This window comes from Brienomyrus brachyistius, chromosome 4 (assembly GCF_023856365.1).
Source record: "Brienomyrus brachyistius isolate T26 chromosome 4, BBRACH_0.4, whole genome shotgun sequence".
Lineage (NCBI taxonomy): Eukaryota > Metazoa > Chordata > Actinopteri > Osteoglossiformes > Mormyridae > Brienomyrus > Brienomyrus brachyistius.
Genome location: NC_064536.1, coordinates 18,925,918 through 18,944,462, shown reverse-complemented (window position 1 = coordinate 18,944,462; position 18,545 = coordinate 18,925,918). Strand labels below are relative to the sequence as shown.

The following is an 18,545-nucleotide window of genomic DNA, read 5'->3' as shown; positions in this document are numbered from 1 at the left end:
ATTTGTTTTGATGAAGCTGTTTAATCAGACTGTGTGTCTGTAGAGGTTCCAGAGTCTTCCTGTCACCCCTGAAGCTGGATTTGGACCCAGAATCTCTGTCAATCCACATTGGTATTTTGGGAACTTGATGGAGGTGGTTTCTGAGCTGAAGGATCAACTGGAGAATGTTTGCAAAAAGAAAATGGCAGAGATCCATCATACAGGTTGATAAATAAAAACATTTTTCAGTCTGTTCTTGTTATTATACACCATGCAGAGAGAGTGTGCAGTACAGTCAGCCTCACGTTGGTGTGACCAAGTCAGTTTCTGTTCAGTCAGTCTTTGTGAAAACCAGTGAAAGAGGCTCCACATTCTACTGGCTACAAAACCCAGATCACAGGAATCATGTTTATTCTATATTATGGAACCGAAAGATTTGTATCACATGGAATTTACAATGATTAGAAGAACTGTTATTGTCCCTCGTAATGATAAATTCCTTCTGCTGGTGTCTCCACAGTGAGTGACGTCCATCTCCCACAAGTAAATTCCTTTTACTCATATCCCTGTTTCTCTCTGTCTCCTTCTAGTTACCAAAGACACTGTCCTACCAGTATTAGTGCCCAGGACCAGAGCAGAATTCTTACAATGTGAGTCTGTTCACACACACGCTTCTCTCTCCCTGTATGGGGTGGAGTGTGTTTTATTGTGTTTTATTGTGTTTTATTGTGTTTTATTGTGTTTCGTTTTCTTCTGCTGGGGGAGCTTCTCTTTCTCTCTCCTGCTGCCTCCTGGTCTTGGTCCTTATTAATTAGTAAACTGTTTTTAGTAGTAAATTAGTAACTGTTTTAGGAAGGAGACTCAGGTAAGCAGGTTTGGAGTTATTAATTTGGCATCCAAACAAACAGGATGTTTGCCAAAATATAGTTATAGAATTTTTTTCTAGAATCATTAATTACCACTATTAAGCTAAAAGATCTAATATAAGTAAAATGCTTCAGCCAGGTCCAGGAACAGAAAGATGAAATAGTGAAAAAGTATCCAACACATTTCAATAACTGCTTATCCTGTACAGGGGAGTGGGAGCCTGGAGCCTGTCCCAGGTGGCACAGGGCGGGGGACACAATGGATAGGATACTAGTTTATAGCAGAGCAGACACTCACACACACAATCACACACTAAGGACAGCTTAGAGATCCCAATCGGCTGACCACATGTTTACAGGCTCTGAAGGTTGGAGAGAAAACTCACGTTAGGAGAACAACCCCACACCATGATCCCCCCTCCACCAAACTTTACACTTGGTACAATGCAGTCAGGTAAGTACCGTTCTCCTGGCAAACGCCAAACCCAGACTCATCCATTGGATTGCCAGACAGAGAAGCGTGATTGGTCACTCCAGAGAACACGCCTCCACTGCTGTAGAGTCCAGTGGTGGCGTGCTTTACACCATTGCGTCTGATGGTTTGCATTGCACTTGGTGATGTAAGGCTTGGATGCAGCTGTACGGCCATGGAAACCCATTCCATGAAGTTCTCTATGCACTGTTCTTGAGCTAATCTGAAGGCTACACGAAGTTTGAGGGTCTGTAGTTAATGACTCTGCAGACAGTTGGTGACTTCTGCACACTGTGTGCCTCAGCATGCGTTGTCCCCGCTCTGTGATTTTATGTGACCTATCAGTTCACGGCTGAGTTACTGTTGTTCCCAATTGCTTCCGATTTGTTATAATACCACTAACAGTTGACCGTGTAATATTTAGTAGAGAGGAAATTTCACCAGTAGACTTATGTTTGTAGAAGCAGTCTACATGCCTAGGTGCTTGATTTTATACAAAGCGATTGGAACACCTGAATTCAATGATTTGGAGGGGTGTCCCAATACTTTTGGCAATATAGTGTATGTGGATGTTATGCAACAGTGGAATCGGACTGCTTTAAGTCTAGTTTATGTAACCTGGTATTTTATGGATTGTATTTTTTAAAATATGATGTAAATGAGCTTAAATGATTTAATTAAAGTTAAACAAACCCTAAACAAAATATTAACAAAAATGACCATACTGTTGGTTAGTATTAGACATTCATATTTTTATAACAAATAATTCAGCATGAAATAAGAATGAGCTAAAAAGTTTATTTCATCAGCAGTGGTGTTTTCATATTTATTACACTGTTACAATGTTTCTGCATACATTTCACAACAATTCACAACAATTGTGAATTTGACTGTGAGGTTTTCCCTCTGTGATGTTTTTAAAATGTGTGGTTTGGTGTTTTTTAATAAGAGCTAATAACCATAACATAACTAAAGAGAGTGGCCTAAAAATTACCTGAGCACATTCACCCCTTCCGAGATTTACCCCCCCCCCCCCCGTCACGGGAGACGGCAGCGATCGCGGGCAGAGCGGCGATCGTGCGAGGCGAACGGGCAGGCGGAAGTCGGGGTAAACTGGGGGTTTATTCCACAAACTGGGAGCAGGAGACATGAAACGCCGACTAACATCAATGACGGACGAAGGACTAAGGTAAGACACGGACTGAAATACACTGGACTGATTGAAAAGAAGCAGACACAGCTGGGTACAATCGGGAAAGAACACGTGGGTAATCCGGGGGCGTGGCACACAGGAGGAGCGGACGAGCCGGGCATGACACCCCCCACTCTCATATTCACAATTCAATATTAATATCAAAATGAATCAAGCCTATATTGTGATGCCCGGCTCGTCCGCTCCTCATGTGTGCCACGCCCACTGATTACCCACGTGTGTTTCCCTGATCGTTGCCAGCTGTGTCTAGTTATTTTGATCAGTCCTGTCTATTTGAGTCCTTGTCTTGCCAGAGTTGATTGTCCATCATTCACGTAAGCCCTGTCACCATGTTCCTTCATCGTGTTCATAATAAATCCTCAGTTTTCCACGTCTTCTGTCTGCCCGCGTCGTCCTTCCCTACCACCAGCCTGCCTACCTGCCCTTCTTCTCCCGCAGATCACAACATATATTACATAAATTATTGGATGCCATTTAAATTACTTATTTATTTACATATGTACATATGCATTTGTTTGAGAATGACTAGAAATGTCTTTGCAGGGTGAGTGAAAAGTTTGGAAACAAAACAAATTATTATTTAGATGCTCAGTGTATCAGTGATGTAACTGATATAATTTTGCAAGAGGCCAATAGCTGGTCACCAGAAGAAGGAGAGGGACGTCAGAGTAAGAATCCACCTTTCTACTGTGTTCAGGGGTATATCTGTATTACTGCAGTGCAACTGTGAGTGTTTTGTGGGACACATTGCATCTAATAATCTTATTCCTAAATTGTGTGGATTATAAAAGAAGATAGTTTGACCGAAATATAAAGTAAATCATTTGGTCTTTTGGAATCACATGTAGTGCAGCATAGATGATCAGGCATGTAGTGAAATCAAAATGCTGTCCACATAGGTTTTAATAAAAAATTGAAACGCTGCAGTCAGAATATCAACTTAACTGTCCATTCTCGTTGTTGCTAAATATGCATGTTTTTTTAGACTTCACCAAAAGTTAAGATTTTTATTTTAGACTATTTTTATCAGATTAATGTTTTATTGTGCGTAAAATAATGACTGTATCTGTTAACCATATCTGACGTGTTGTGATGCGGACGTTAACTGAGGGACCGCAGCGTCTCACATGCTGCGACCGACGGGAAACCCGCAGTTACCTCAGGACGGCAGTAGGGGGCGGACGTGAGGTTCAGCTGTCAGAAGTTAAACCGTATTTTTTTGGGAGAAAGAATGTGTTTCGCTTTATTTTTTATTACTTGTGTAATTATTTACTTAGTTGTAAGGACATAGTTCGGCTTTTAATGACTATTTTCCGGTGTTTAATGGGGTCAGAGAGACGCCGTTTGGTAATTAGCTTGTCGATTGTCAAATGTAGCAGTTCACAGGTTTAGTTAGGAAATGTTTATTATTGTTTGTATTTTGATCATTTAATCTAACGTGTGTTATTGATGTGATTTATGACTTTTGCTTTTAACTCTATGGATATTTATTGCTTTCGCTGTTATGTCTCCCGTCTCCTTTTACATGGTAATTATAAATGCTGATTTAATCTAATCGTGTCAGTGAAATTACAGTAAAGTGTATTTGTTTAATTAAATTATGTTTTATGTTACTCAGTTACCTCACTTATGCTTTGAGCAGAGCGGAACCAGGACATTAATAGGATAGAAGAGCAAGCCTTTATTGTCAGTGTACAGGTAGGAAATTCAATATACAGACAGAAATATATAAAATGTACATATAAGGGGAGGGGAAAAGCTAACCCCCCCTCCCCCCCCACTTATCAGGCTTATATTTCATTACATTTTATTTTATTCAGAATCAGAATTCACTCTATTGGTACAACTGCATTTACTATGAATTTGTTCTGCCATTATTGGTGCATTAACAGACAACATAAAACAAAAGTCAGAGAAAAACAGTCATTTTGCATGAGTTTGGCAAACTGAACAAACATTCATTTATTTCTGTCTAACATACGTCACACTTCATACAAAGTAAAAAGGGTTATACTGGTTATAAAGCAGAGATTTTACCTTTTTGCCGTGGAGAAGCAGCGACATGTGACACTCTGATACGGTAAAAATGATTCCTCCAGCACACAGTGAGCTATCCCAGCATGCACAGCGACACGGAGGAGTTTGGATTAAAAAATAACCCTGAATAAAACCTAAACCCTGGATAGAGGGGTTCAGTGAATGAGGAGGTGAAGCTGTGCAGGAGGGTCAGTCCATCAGAGGAGACTCTGTAGAAGGACAGAGTACCAGCCGCCCAGTCCAGATACACTCCTACTCTGCGGGAGCCTGAGGGCTTTATGGGTATGAGAGTCTGTTTATTATTGTGTCGGACAGAGTAACTGTGAGGAGAGCAAAGCAGCATCCATGACTTGTCATTGTATCCAAGCCCACAGTCATCACTGTCTCCTTTCCTCCCGATTCCTTTATAAGTCACTCCTATCCGGGCTCCATCTCCACTCCACTCAGCCTCCCAGTAACAGCGACCAGTCAGACTCTCTCTGCACAGAACTTGGAGCCAGTACTCAAATCTCTCTGGATGATCAGGATATGGCTGCTTTGCCCCCCGTGTCACCTTCCTGTTCCCCTCTGACAGAGACAGGTCTCTGTTTGCTGTGTTGGGGTCCAGCGTCAGCTGGCAGGAGTCTGTAGGCAAGAGGAAGAGCGATTAATCCCATGACGAAGCCCAGCATCTCCATCATTATCACTGTCACACCTCACACACTCACTAACACAGAACTCGCTCCAATACACACATTTTATTCCCAATATACTCATGTAGCCGCCAGAGTCTGCGGCGCTCCGGCTGCCCCCTGCGCTGTGAGACACGCCGCGCTGAGAGACTCGCTGGGGACCCAACTGCACTTTAGCCTGCGCTCTATTATTCTGTACGATACATAAAATAAAAAAACGAAGCAGGAATTCAAGTATGTGAAATACCTCAGGAAATGTCGGACGCCGCGCGACGCCGGCGGGAAGACGCGCCGAAATGCTGCGCGTGCTAAATTAATAGCCTTAATTACAGGTAAATAAAATTATAAACAACATTAATAAAACATGTTAAATATTAAATTGTACCACAAAGACTACCACTAGAAGTTATTTGTTTTTACGTCAAAACAAGAACTTCCTTCAAACCGCTTCGGACACATATCCCCCTCCAGCAGCGTGCAGCGCCGACTAGTGATGTGTCGGTCGCGAACGAGCCACTGAAAAGATCCGGATCCGGACCGAGAGACATTTTTATAAAGCAAAACGCCTCCACGGCTCAGCGCCCCATGCTGCTCTGACTGTGACTGAAGTTTGTGTTAATGGTGCGTGATCCGCGCGACCGATCACGTGATGAGACAGACCGGGGGGGGGGGGGGGGGGGGGGCGCATGCTGATGGTGTACAGGTACAGAGCACGAGGGAGGGAGAGGAGGAGAGAAAGAGGGAGTGTGGTGCGTGAATAATACGCAAGATGAGTGATATTCGGACACGAAGCGGCATTTGGATGCATTTTAATAGCTATGATAACTCAAAGGCAGATGCACAGTTTGCAAGATGAAGCTGTCATTTCGAGCAGGATCCACAAACAACCTTCACAGACACTTAGGAACTGCGCATCCAACACTTCAGATGGAAGGAAAAAGACAGGCTAGCGTGCCTGCTACTGCCAGAAGCCGGATCAGCCCGTCTAAGCTGAGGCACTTAGCCTTTCTGCGCCAAAGGAAATGTTAAAATGTTACACTGTTAGAAAGGTGATAGATAGTTGTTATAATGGACAGAACCTAAAACTGTTGGATGCTGGTGTTTTGCACGTTGTAATTTATTTATTATTTTTAAATTATGATTTGTTATTTATGTTATTTTACTGTTATGAATAGATGAAAGACAAAAACAGATTTTCCACTTACATAATGTTCAATACACATGTAGTAGTGTTTGAGGTTTTTACATTTAATATTTTTTATACCAAACATAATGTAAAATTATAGTATTAAGGAAATCATGAGGTTTACTACAGATATCAATCATGCATCAAAACAGAGCTGAATCTGGCTGAGGCAGAAGTAATAAAATGAAGAGTCATTTGGGAGCCGGAAGAGCCGACTCTACTTGGTGAGCTGAGCCAAATGATCCGACTCACTAAAAAGAGCCGAAATTCCCATCACTAGTGCAGACTGAGGAGACGTTCGGTGTCACAGCCAGTTTGGGGAGATTACGGGTGCTGTCTTAGGACAATACTAACAAATCTCAAAACAGTACTACTACAGAAGTTCCCAGACTCCCATTGTTATTTAAGAAAGTCGTCACCTTTAAACCAAAAAAAATTTAAAATAAAAAAAGCAGACACACATCACAATAATTGTGTGAATGTTTTCATAAAGTAGGACTGACAGTGTTAAGAATAAAAACATGCAAACAAACTTACATTTCTGGACCCCTGGTCTGGTCCTGCACTTTCCACTGTGGTCCACACTATAGCAGAAGCAGAATAACATAGTACTGCTGTATCCATTTATTTAATTGTTGCATTTTCTCCACATACACAAGTCTATAGCAGGACAGACACACATTCTGTACTCACTTCAGTTTCTCCAGTTTACAGCTGGGATCCTCCAGTAGAGCAGAGAGCAGCTTCACCCCTGAGTCTCCTGGGTGATTGTAGCTCAGGTCCAGCTCTCTCAGGTGTGAGGGGTTTGACCTCAGAGCTGAAGCCAGGGAAGAACAGCCTTCTTCTGTGACTCTACAGCCAGACAGCCTGCAGAGAGACAGACAATATCTCTCCAATAAATAAAAACACCTCATCCCTATGAGTATTATTTGTAAGTAAATGTGATGACTTCAATAAAGCTTTCAGCAATTACACATTACAGTGTGGAATACGCAGTAAAATTTACCTCAGTATCTCCAGTTTACAGTGTGATTCCCCCAGTCCAGCAGACAGCAGCTTCACCCCTGAATCCTGCAGGTCATTGTCACTCAGGTCCAGCTCTCTCAGCTGAGAGGAGTTTGATCTGAGAGCTGAAGCCAAAACTTCACAGCATGTCTCTGTGAGTCTACAGCTGTCCAGCCTGGAAAAGGAAACGTGTTAAGATATAAATACATACACCACACACATGTATATCAAATAACATATCAAAATAAACATTTTTAGTACAATAAGACATGCAGCATATAGCTGAAAAATCAGTTATTTTGCTGTTTCCTTGTCCTATAGTCAGAAACGCAAATAGTTTTTACTTGACACTCCCCAGCCGAGACAAACCTGCTGTTTAATGACCTTACAAGGTGAGTTACCCTGAGACTCTGTAATATATGCATAAGTATTTTTATAAAGCTCTGAGCAGCGCTGGGGCTCAGTGATCAGCACTACAGCCAACCCAGGGGTTCCAGGGTTTTGGGTTCAGTTCCTGCCTCTGATATGTGCAAGTGTACATGTTTATGTGGGATTTGAATGTGAAGAAGAGCTTAAGTTATTTTAATTATATTTTATATGACTTTTCAATTGCTGACACCATGACTGAAATACTTATTTTCTGTGTTGCTGTACCTGAGAACCTGTTAAATTTCCAAAACACTAATCAGACAGTTATCAATCCTGTCAGATAGGGATGAAATAGTGATGCTTTATTCATCCCCCTGATAAAATAGTGCTGTCGCCTCTCTGATCTTGCTCTCTCTGACACACACATACAGGTCAGAGTGCAGGGTTGGCCAGCATCCAGCCCCCTGAAGCTGGGGGGTAAGGGCCTTGCTCAAGGGCCCAAAACCAGCATCACTCTGCCGGCCAGGTATTTAAACCAGTGACCTTCTGACCAAAGGCCAAACCCACTGAACCACACACCACACCGAGAATGTTAAAAAATATACATATCCTGTAGTATCCAGAATTAAAAAGAATTTCTGGGTGTCTATATAAATACACTCTAATTGTTCTGATGAGATGAAAATGCAGTATCATGAATAACATCTGTACTTCTTTAGCAACAGACGTATGTAAGATCACATACAGAGCTGTCCTAGATTTCTTGATCACAGGCAGCAGCCTCTGAAGACCTTCATCTGATCTGATGTATTTCTTCAGATCAAACACACCCAGCTCCTTATCTGACATCAGTAACACAAAGGCCAGAGCTGACCACTGTGCAGGTGAGAGGTCTGTTGCTGAAAGACTTCCTGAACTCAGGTATCCTTGTACTTCCTTTACAAGAGAATTGTCACCCAGTTCATTCAGGCAGTGGAACAGGTTGATTGTCCTTTCTGCAGATAAATTCTCCTGAATTTTCTCCTTGATGTACTGGGCTGTTTCCTTAATGTTATGTGACCTGAGTCTTGTATCTCCCAGTAGTTTTTGTAACAGAATCTTACTGGAGTTTGTTGAGAGGCCAAGGAGGAAGCGAAGGTAGAGGTCCAAGTGTCCATTATTGCTCATTAATGCTTCATCCACTGCAGTCTTCAGCAGGTCAGCTGACGAGTTTGACAGAAACACATATAAAGCAGCGAGATACTCCTGGATGCTCAGATGCACAAAGCAGTACACCTTCTCCTGGTACAACCCATACTCCTCTTTAAAGACTTCTGTACACACTCCAGAGTAAACTGAAGCCTCTGTGACATCAACACCATTCTCTGTCAGATCTTGCTTATAAAATATGAGATTGCCTTTCTCAAGGCTGTCAAAAGCCAATTTACCAAGTTTCAAAAGGAATTCCTTGCTGTATTCCTTGAGCTTGGTTTTATAGTTTTTCATATACTTGTCATTTTTTAAACTCACCTGAAAGATCAGGAAGTGTGTGTACATTTCAGTCAGGGTCCTTGGAATTTCTCCCCTCTCAGTCTCACTAAAAAGCCTTTCAAGGACAGTGGCTGAAATCCAGCAGAACACAGGTATGTGGCACATGATGAAGAGGCTCCTTGATGATTTCACATGTTTGATAATCCTGTTAGCCAGGCTCTGATCACTAAATCTCTTCCTGAAATACTCCTCCTTCTGGGCATCACTGAACCCTCGTATCTCTGTCACCTGGTGGACACACTCAGGAGGTATCTGATTGGCTGCTGCTGGCCGGGAGGTTATCCAGAGCAGAGCGGATGGAAGCAGATTTCCCTTAATGAGGTTAGTCAACAGCACATCCTGTGATGTTTTCTTTGTTACATCAAAGCAGCTCTCATTGTTCTGAAAATCTAGAGGAAGGCGACATTCATCCAGACCATCAAAGATCAACAAAACTTTGTATCTATACATGGCAGTGGATTCAAGCGATTTCAGTTCTGGGACAAAGTGGTGAAGCAGGTCAATCAGACTGTATTCATCCTTAATCAAGTTCAGGTCCCGGAAAGGAAGAGCAAAAATGAAGTGAATGTCCTGGTTTGCTTTTCCTTCTGCCCAGTCAAGAATAACTTTCTGCACAGAGACTGTTTTCCCGATACCTGCGACCCCTTTTGTGAGTACAGTTCTGATAGGTGTCGCACGTCCATGTAAGGGTTTAAATATATCATTGCACCTGACTGTAATATCTTCTATTGCCCTTTTCTTGGATGCTGTTTCAATCTGTCTCACTTCATGTTCATCACTGACTCCTCCAGCTCCCCCTTCAGTTATGTAGAGTTCTGTGTAAATCTCTTTGAGAAGTGTTGGCTGTCCTTCCTTAGCTTTCCCTTCAAATACACACTCAAACTTCTTCTTCAGATTATATTTGGTTGTGCACTGACACTGCGACAGAAGATGCCCTGAAATGAAATGAGAGCTTTTCAAAAAACAGTTTTTACTCATTTAAGCCAAATTAAATCAAATTAAATAAATGAACTGAAACATAATACACATTTTTTCATAAATTCTTTTTCTGCAGTAAATCACACACTGAATGAGGTACAGCTCTTACTCTTCTCCAGCATGTCAGCGAGATCATTTTGCTCCATGGTCCTCAAGATGTACAGTGTGATCTTCAGAGCTCCCTCTCTACCACAGGTCTTCTGCATCTGACCATCACTGTCCAGGTCATTGTCCTCCTCCAGCTGAGGCTCAGAGCATTCTGGGTCATTCTGATCCAGGTACCTTTTGAACTTCATCAGCTCATCCTTCAGAAACATTTGAGCTTTTTTCTCCAGTAACTGAAATGAACAGTTACAGTTTAATTATCGTCACTCTAGGCACCGTATCTTTTCATTTGTGAATTATGCTACATTCCATTCCAATCCAATTCCAATTCAGAGTTCCTAGTGTGAAATTTGGAACCCTAAAGTCAGAATTCCAACTCATGAAGTTGGGGAAACCTACACAACTTCAACTGCAGAATTCGAAATGGCTACTTCACATCAACAGAAGTTAAACCTGTAGTTTCACAGTTTTTATGTAATATTTGTTGCTCATTAAACTGGATGTACACACTGCTCCCTGTGGACGTGTTGCTATGGTGTTTTTATGTGTAAAATATCAAGTAATGTATTTTCAACTGGTACTGCTAACAATGGCTAAGAATTAACCTGGCTTTAACAGGAGCCTGTTTTAGAAAGCGGGATTTCTTGCTTAGCCGAATAACTAATAAAGAACAATAAAATAACTTAAGCTTAACTTGGGTGTGACGTCATTCCTAGTTCAGACTTCAGATTTCCGAGGTAAATGGAACACAGCATTAGTTGGAAATATCTTCTCTTTGACAGGATGAACTACTAATTGTATAAGTACAGTAATCTGTAGAAGATATATGTCAATTTAAAATATAAGAAAATGTACTTCAGTAATAAATGCACACCTTGAAGATGGATGACAAGTCTCCTTTATTCACTCTATTCACTCGGTCCCTGTGAATACAACACAAATATCCAATTATTATACTGTTATTTAAATAGACGTAACTGCCATCCACATTCTGAGCTTATTTCATTAGGGCGGCTTCCTGACATCAGCTTGCTTATGACAGTATAAGAGAAGCAGTGACACCTAGTGGTAGCAGAGAGAGACAGCAGGTAGCAGCCATGAGAGATGGTTTGGCATGTAGCTCCCAGTTACTCAATGACATTGACTGGTTACTTCTTGTAAACTGTTTAACATGATTTCAAACAGATCTCAGCTTAATTACCATAACTATCAGGGAGTGGAATTTTTTTTGGGGGGACAAACCTGGCTTCTCCAATTTAGGGCCCCCCAGCTGATCTCGACTTTTTTTTTTTTTTGCAAAAAAAAAAAAAAAAACACATAGATCAAATGTTCACACCAAACCATTTATATACTAATTTTGAATTGGTTTAAGTTACAGTAAAATGTATAGCATTATAACAATATACAAATTTTGTATGATATTCCCCCCCCAGCAGCACTCCTGTTTCCCTTCTGCCTCCCAAAGCAGCTCGCTTAACCCCAAAGGGATTTATTCTGTCCCTTGTTTCCAGGGTTAACACTAGACTGCCTGTAATACTCAGGGGCTTCCTGTCTCTCGCTGGGCCGCACCTCAGGTTCCCAGCAGGCCCAGGCTCTGGTGTGACCTCTGGCAGCTCCGTAGGATCTTGTCCAGTGTGAGAGAGAAACTGACTAGAGGGATATTTTGTAATCAGCTTTGAAACTGTATATTTGTGAAACTAATGCAAAAGTACCTGAGTGTTATGCAGCTGACAGCCAAGAATGTCAGCTTAAGAGAATTAAGAGTTAACCTTAGTGCAGCAATATGTGCTTGAACTTTGTGCTCATTAGACTGAGCAGAAATGCAGGTTAGAGAACAGAAATGCAAGTTTAGAGCCTGTTTATCAGACAGAGCAGGAAAATCACAAAAGGCTACAGTAAGTGGGGGCTGCTTGCAGATGGCCAGACCCACAAGTTACAGGCTGTATAAAGTTCATATGATACGCTGATTATAAAATATCCCTCTATTCAGTTTCTCTCTCACAAGTGTTGTCCCGGGTCCCAGGTGCATAGCTCCTTAGTTCTGTTTGTTAATAGTTAGTTAATTCCACCTGTGTCCTGTTTCCAGTGTCTCTCTGATTGGTTGATTGTTTTGAGTCCTCACACCTGCCTTTTGTTAGTCCCCATGATCTGCGTATTTCAGTTCCTGCCTGTGCTCAGTTCCCTCAGTTGGTCATTGTGTCACATGCTGTTGATCCTGTGCTTTTATTCTCTGTGTACTGGATTCCTCTGTAGTTATTTTCCCCCCTTAGTTTTTTATTTTTATTTATTCACCTTTATTTAACCAGGCAAGACAGATTAAGAACATGTTTCTTATTTACAACTGTGGCCTGGAAGTTGTTCAGGTCCTTGAGTTGCCCTGGGGGGTATTTTCCGTACGTCGCTTAAATCATCTGAGATCAGATGCCTCATCTTAGACGACTTAATGCTGGTGAAACTATAAAATATGTGTTTAATTTTATGCATATGAAATGTAGGAAATCTTTAATATTTATAAAACATCCCCTTTGAAGCTAATTAGAAGGCAGATAAAACCTTTGCAAATTCTGAGTAATGAGAATATTAGTGTGATTTTTAAATTCTTTATAGAACTGTAATTTTATCATGTATATGTGGTGTCCCCTGTGAGGGGAAGGGGGAATTATAATTTATGGGTTGTTTATGGTTCGGTTTTTTTCTATTCTTTTTTTTTTTTTTTTTTTTTTTTGTTTTCCTTCTTTCAGCAGTGCCACGAAAGCTTGGGGAGGTTGCGCCGTCCCTCATTGGTAATTGAGGGGCGGGACCTGTTAGATTGGTTGGCGGAGGCGGGGACTTGATCGGGTTTTAAAGATGGCTACATCAGAGTGGAGAGGAGCGCGGTCCGGGGACGGAAGGTAATCGCGGCGGTTGGTTTTAAGGACGCGTCAGTGGGGCGATGCGCGCTTTCCCCAGCGGACCGCGGACGTGAGTGAGCTGAGGTACCAGGCTACAAGTCACGGGTCCGCGGTATCGATAGAGGGATACCGAGCGAGCAGCCGTAGCGTCTGGGGAGGTAGGAGCAGTGGGAAGGCGACGCCGATGACGGTGGGGGGGAGTGGCCTGGGATACGGTGCTTAGAACCCGGAAGTAAGGGAAGGTTCCTAACCGGTGGGGTGTAGGACGTATCCGTTCGGGTTATAGCCGGGATGGTGTGGTTCCGGGGTTGTTTTGGCTTTGTTTCCCCCACAGGTCTAAGCTCGCCGCCGTGGGTCGGATGGCTTGGGAGGCACCGGGTTGGTGCATATCGCAGCCAACGGATTGAGGCGGTGAGCGGCGTACGAGCTACCAGGCTAGGAGAAGGACAGTGGGAAGAGTTTTGGTTATCTCCCACGGGACCGAGAGAGCTCCGGGAGGAGGTGGACGCGGCCGGAGGGTAGCGGCATTGCTGAAAAGGGATAGTTAAGTTTGTTTTTTATTTTTATTTTTTTTGTTTTTGTGGGCCGGACGAGGGGAGTGTGCCGGCCCAGGACTGAGTCTTTAGTTTCTTTTTTCATTTCTTCTTCTTCTTCTTCTTCTTCTTCTTCTTCTTCATCATCATGTTGTTATTATTATTACATATTTGTTAGGTTTATGTAGGGGGGACCTTTGCAGGTCACCCTTCGGTTTTGTCCTCCTATGTTAACTGACCTCCTCTCCCTGCTGCATAAGGGTGCTGTGCCACTGTGTGATTAGTCGTAGTGGATATTGGGGGAGGTGTGAGTGCTGTGGGGTTGTTTTGGAGTAGTATTGGGGAAGGAGAAATAACATTTGTAGTGGTGGTGTGATTTACCTGTTGGTGGGAGGGAGGTGGTTGTTGCCTGGGAGTTTGGAGTATCTGTAACCGAGCCCCCAAATAAATCTGTGCCAGCTCACCCAGTCGTTTGCCCCATTGTGTCGTTGCCCCAGGAGATCCTAAAGGGTGTGTGGGTAGCATTGTGCTGTGTGAAAGGGTTAAGGGGGAAGAATTAAAGACTCAGTACAAAAATAGTCATTAGGCAGTGGGGGTCCTACACCCTGGGCCACCACATATACATTACCTGCAGTGCCATAAAATGCCTCTAATTGCCTGCAATTGACCTGAAGGAAATATTTCAGGCCCAAACAGACTTTGCGAATTGCCTGGCAAACTGTACTCTTTGATATATTTCCCGCATTGCCTTCAGTATACAAAAAATATCTCATGGCAATGCACACTGTCTGTGTGGCTGTGAGAGCCTGACTTCACCTAGTTGGACTTCTACTATACGGAGCTAATAAAACTGTAAGATATAATATTCCATCTCGGCTGAAGCTGTATCGTTCGAAAAAAATATCATCCGGCAACAAAGCATTTCGCCGATCGTGCAAAACCCTCTCAATCTGAAATTCCCTTATTTGTGCACCGATTGGTCGGTCATCCATGAATGGCGAGGGCATGACCGAACGGTTTTCCATACATGAGCACTGATTAAGTGTGTGAGGTAATCCTTGTTTACGTAGAACAAACCTGGGGCCTGTACTCCGAAGTGGGGTTACTGGCTTATCAGGGTAACTTGTCAGATTTAAGGTAGCCTGGGCAAAATGTAAGTGAACGAATATGAAGTCCATTTAAACTGTGGTACCTTACATCCGACAAGTCAGTAACCCCGCTTCGTAGTATAGGCCACTGCTCCGAGCAGGTTTGAGGATTTGGATGTGCTGCTATGACAACACATCCAGCAAGGGTTTCGAAAAACCGACAGATCCAGGATCATAACAAATCTTCAACAATTACACCCGGCTAAACGAGTAATCCATGTACAGAAAATACCCCCCTACCCTTTACTAGTGTTCCCCTGTGTTTTGTTGTTATGGCCTTTTGACCCCTCGTGGTTCCCTTATTATCTGCTCTGTGTTGTTATAAATAAACCCCTGTCATGTTGGAGCCGCACTGTGGATCGTCATCCTTTCCTCACCTGCACCATCCCCCGATCCCATGATAGCTAGCTAATCAGTAACAGGCTCTGTTCCATTAAATATGTTCAAACTGAAGCCTCAGTCTGAACAGAGCTAAAGAGCCCATGAGAATCTATTTATTATCAAAGCAGAAACATCCATTCCAGAAGAAGACAATCTATTGTCCAGTCACGCTTAATCAATATAGAGCAGTAGCTCTTTTCCAGCTGCATGCTGAGGATTGACATTTAAAATGCACTTTTCAATCTACCCTCTAATTCCAGCTCACAAGAAGTCAGTCTTTACAGTGATCCTCAGACTTTAACCTCAGACGTAATTTATATAGAAGACAGACAAAACTTCTGTTTAAATTTTCAAAGACAACGGGATTTGCAAAAGGTACGGAGCCTGGGAGGGACATGGGACTAAAAAAGATAAACATTTGTGAGATCTCGCATCACATTAATAACAGTATTCTGTCTGTTTGAAATACAAAAAATGGAATTTTGGCCTATTTATCGACTAATAAGTATAAACGTAAACTATACAGACATGTCCAGTTAAGGATATTTAAGCATTAAACTTTGGAGTACAATGCACACCATGTATAACTTTCATATATGCGTTCTTCTTATACACATTTATTTATTAATGTCCATTCACTGTCAGTGACTGTAAGAAAGACAGCTGGACTATATTGACCATAAAGTCTACACAACACCACTGAAATATTCATTAAAAATTCGACCGTACATAAATCTGAAAAATGGGTGTTGTTCACTTTTGTAGAAAGATTTAGCAGCTGGAAAACTGAATAAAGTTAGTTTTACGGCGGTGCCTGAATTTACACCCGAACCCACTTTCGTCTACGTCTGCCTGATATTCTTGATTGATGATGTATACATGTATGGAAATGGAATTTCAGCACCGCGGTAAAGTTAGCTTTACAGTATATGCAGTTTTCCGGCTGGAATATCTTTCAATGTGTTTTTATATGTATATATTTCTATGTTTGTGTGCTCACAAACATTGACATTTGTCTTGCTTAAAGTGACTGCTGGTGAATTAGTATGAATAAATGAGTATAAAAACTCATATAAAAGTTACATGGTGTGCATTGTCCCTCAAAGTTTAATGCTTAAATATACTTAACTGGACATGTCTGCATCGTTTACGTTTATACTTATTAGTCAATAAATAGGCCAAAATTCCATCTTTTGTATTTCAAACAAACACAGCACAGTTATTAATGTTTTGTTAGATCTGGCAAATATTTATCTTTTTCCCCTCCCTTGTCCCTCCCGGGCTCCGTAGAAAAGTTTTTTAAAAAAATGGAAGTTGAAATTATTTTTTTTGTTGTAGCTTGTATGTGCCTGTATGTCATTTAACTGAGAGTCTGAGTGTTTTAAACAATGTTTAAATGTATATTTACCTTTGATCTATAGGAAAACGTCCGTCTCTGAAGAAGATTGGGTGGTTCATTGACCTGTCACTCTTCATGGAAACACAGCTGGGTACAGGTGAGCCTGCTCTCTCCATCAGGTCACTGTGGACAGTGAGAGGAAAGATCCTCATTACATAAATATAATCCATATAATGTGGACAGGGTCACGTTAAACCTTCAGCTGTTTAACCTCCTGCTCTGTCTTCATGTACTTTGATATGCTGTGAAGCTCTTGATGCAAAGATGCTTGTTTACATTTAGCTTTAATGTGAAATAAAGTGTCTCACTTAAAATGAAGATCCCAATATGAAAAGTTTAGTATCATTGTTACAGCCTCCATTAATAGACTTGTCTGTTGTTGCTTGATATAAATTTAGCCTTAAATGGGATCCCCACGGTAAATTTCACCAAGTTACCAATAACCAATACCAGACCGACTACTGTACTGAATACGAATAACATGTTCTGATATGTTCTGAAAGGGGGGGGGGGCGTGCGGAGAGGAGACCGAAAATATAAACTTTATTTTGGTATATTCAGAAAATACTCGCGCCATACAGGTGTGGAAAATTGAAGAAGCAGCGCTAGGTGGCAGCAGAGGACGGCGTCCAGGGAGTACAATTAAATGTAAATTCTTGAAGGAAATTAAATTTCATAAATTTGATAAATGATAAACATAAATCATCTACCCCACGGACCGGGATCAGTTAAGTCTCCAGGAAATGAATTAAGTTAAGACAAATAGAGTAATCTTTCGAAAATGCTGGAACGTTTATTTTTTATGACCGTGTGTAAAGCAGTACAAACACACAGGTTCTGTCTTACCTCTCAGTTCTCTTTGTTTTACACTCAGCTGGGGGGGGTATTTCAGAAGCAGCTCCCCCCATTTCTGTGCCGATCTAGACCAGAGGACTGACGCTGGGGCCTCTATGAACACGAAAGGTAAATAGTAACATACATGCATAATATCTAGTAGCTATTTGTTAATGTAATAGGTGTGTAATATGTGTGGTCGCTATATATAGTTGTGTTTTTATATTATATAAGATAAGCTATATAATATAATAGCTATATAATATATAACTCCAAAATATAGCTTAGTTTATTATGTTGTATCTGTTGACTAAAATCTTACCTTGCAATACAGAATCTTATCCGTGTTTCTTGACAAAATGGAGAGTCCAGCATTAAAATACTTTCACTTTCATTTACAAACAGGAAATGCTGCATATCAAACGCGGAAGCGGTCTAAGCAGAAATGTACACGGACTCAGTGACACGACGTAGGATTTTTGGGGATATTATCCATGTCACTTAATAACAAGTAACAATAAGAGAAAGGGGACAAACTCCCGCCGCCACCTGGTTCTGTTTATAATAGTATTAATAACTATATACATTTATGCGTCAGTTATCTTTCCACAAAACGTCCGATTGCATATCTATGCCCAAGGTCCCATAAACTTAAAATACAGATGAAAAATCCTGGTCAGAGCAAAACACCACAGACAGAAGCAGCTGTAGTGTCCTAAGAGTACCTAGTGTATACAAAGGGACTGCAGTGCCAGCAGTATAATGGTACAGTGTATAGTCTAACTTATAATACCCACAATGCACCACGAGCACCTAGTGTAAACAAAGCAGCTACAGTACCAGCAATTTAATGGTACAGTGTATAGTCTATCTAACTTATTCATCCATCTATCCATTTTCCAAACCGCTTGTCCTACTGGGTCGCGGGGGGTCCGGAGCCTATCCCGG

General features: G+C 41.7%; 1 protein-coding gene across 1 annotated transcript; it reads right to left on the bottom strand.

The window, feature by feature from the left end:
- Nucleotides 1-4,467: 4,467 nt before the first annotated feature.
- Nucleotides 4,468-17,729, bottom strand: LOC125739607 (NACHT, LRR and PYD domains-containing protein 3-like). Its single transcript, XM_049009885.1, has 9 exons — nt 17,610-17,729; nt 16,773-16,886; nt 11,286-11,334; nt 10,416-10,644; nt 8,544-10,263; nt 7,431-7,604; nt 7,118-7,291; nt 6,962-7,008; nt 4,468-5,191 (listed from the first exon to the last, which is right to left on the bottom strand). Exons 1-9 carry the CDS (start codon nt 17,669-17,671, stop codon nt 4,641-4,643), a joined length of 3,120 nt encoding a protein of 1,039 aa, XP_048865842.1. The 5' UTR covers nt 17,672-17,729; the 3' UTR covers nt 4,468-4,640.
- Nucleotides 17,730-18,545: the final 816 nt, after the last annotated feature.

Bases quoted from the DNA above. Each gene is read 5' to 3' on its own strand.
- LOC125739607 (XM_049009885.1), bottom strand. From the start codon at position 17,671: ATGGGGGGAGCTGCTTCTGAAATACCCCCCCCAGCTGAGTGTAAAACA. The intron at 11,335-16,772 runs GTAAATATACAT...TTGTATTCACAG, and splicing joins CGTTTTCCTATAGATCAAAG to GGACCGAGTGAATAGAGTGA. The intron at 5,192-6,961 runs GTAAGTTTGTTT...TCTTGCCTACAG, and splicing joins CAGACCAGGGGTCCAGAAAT to ACTCCTGCCAGCTGACGCTG.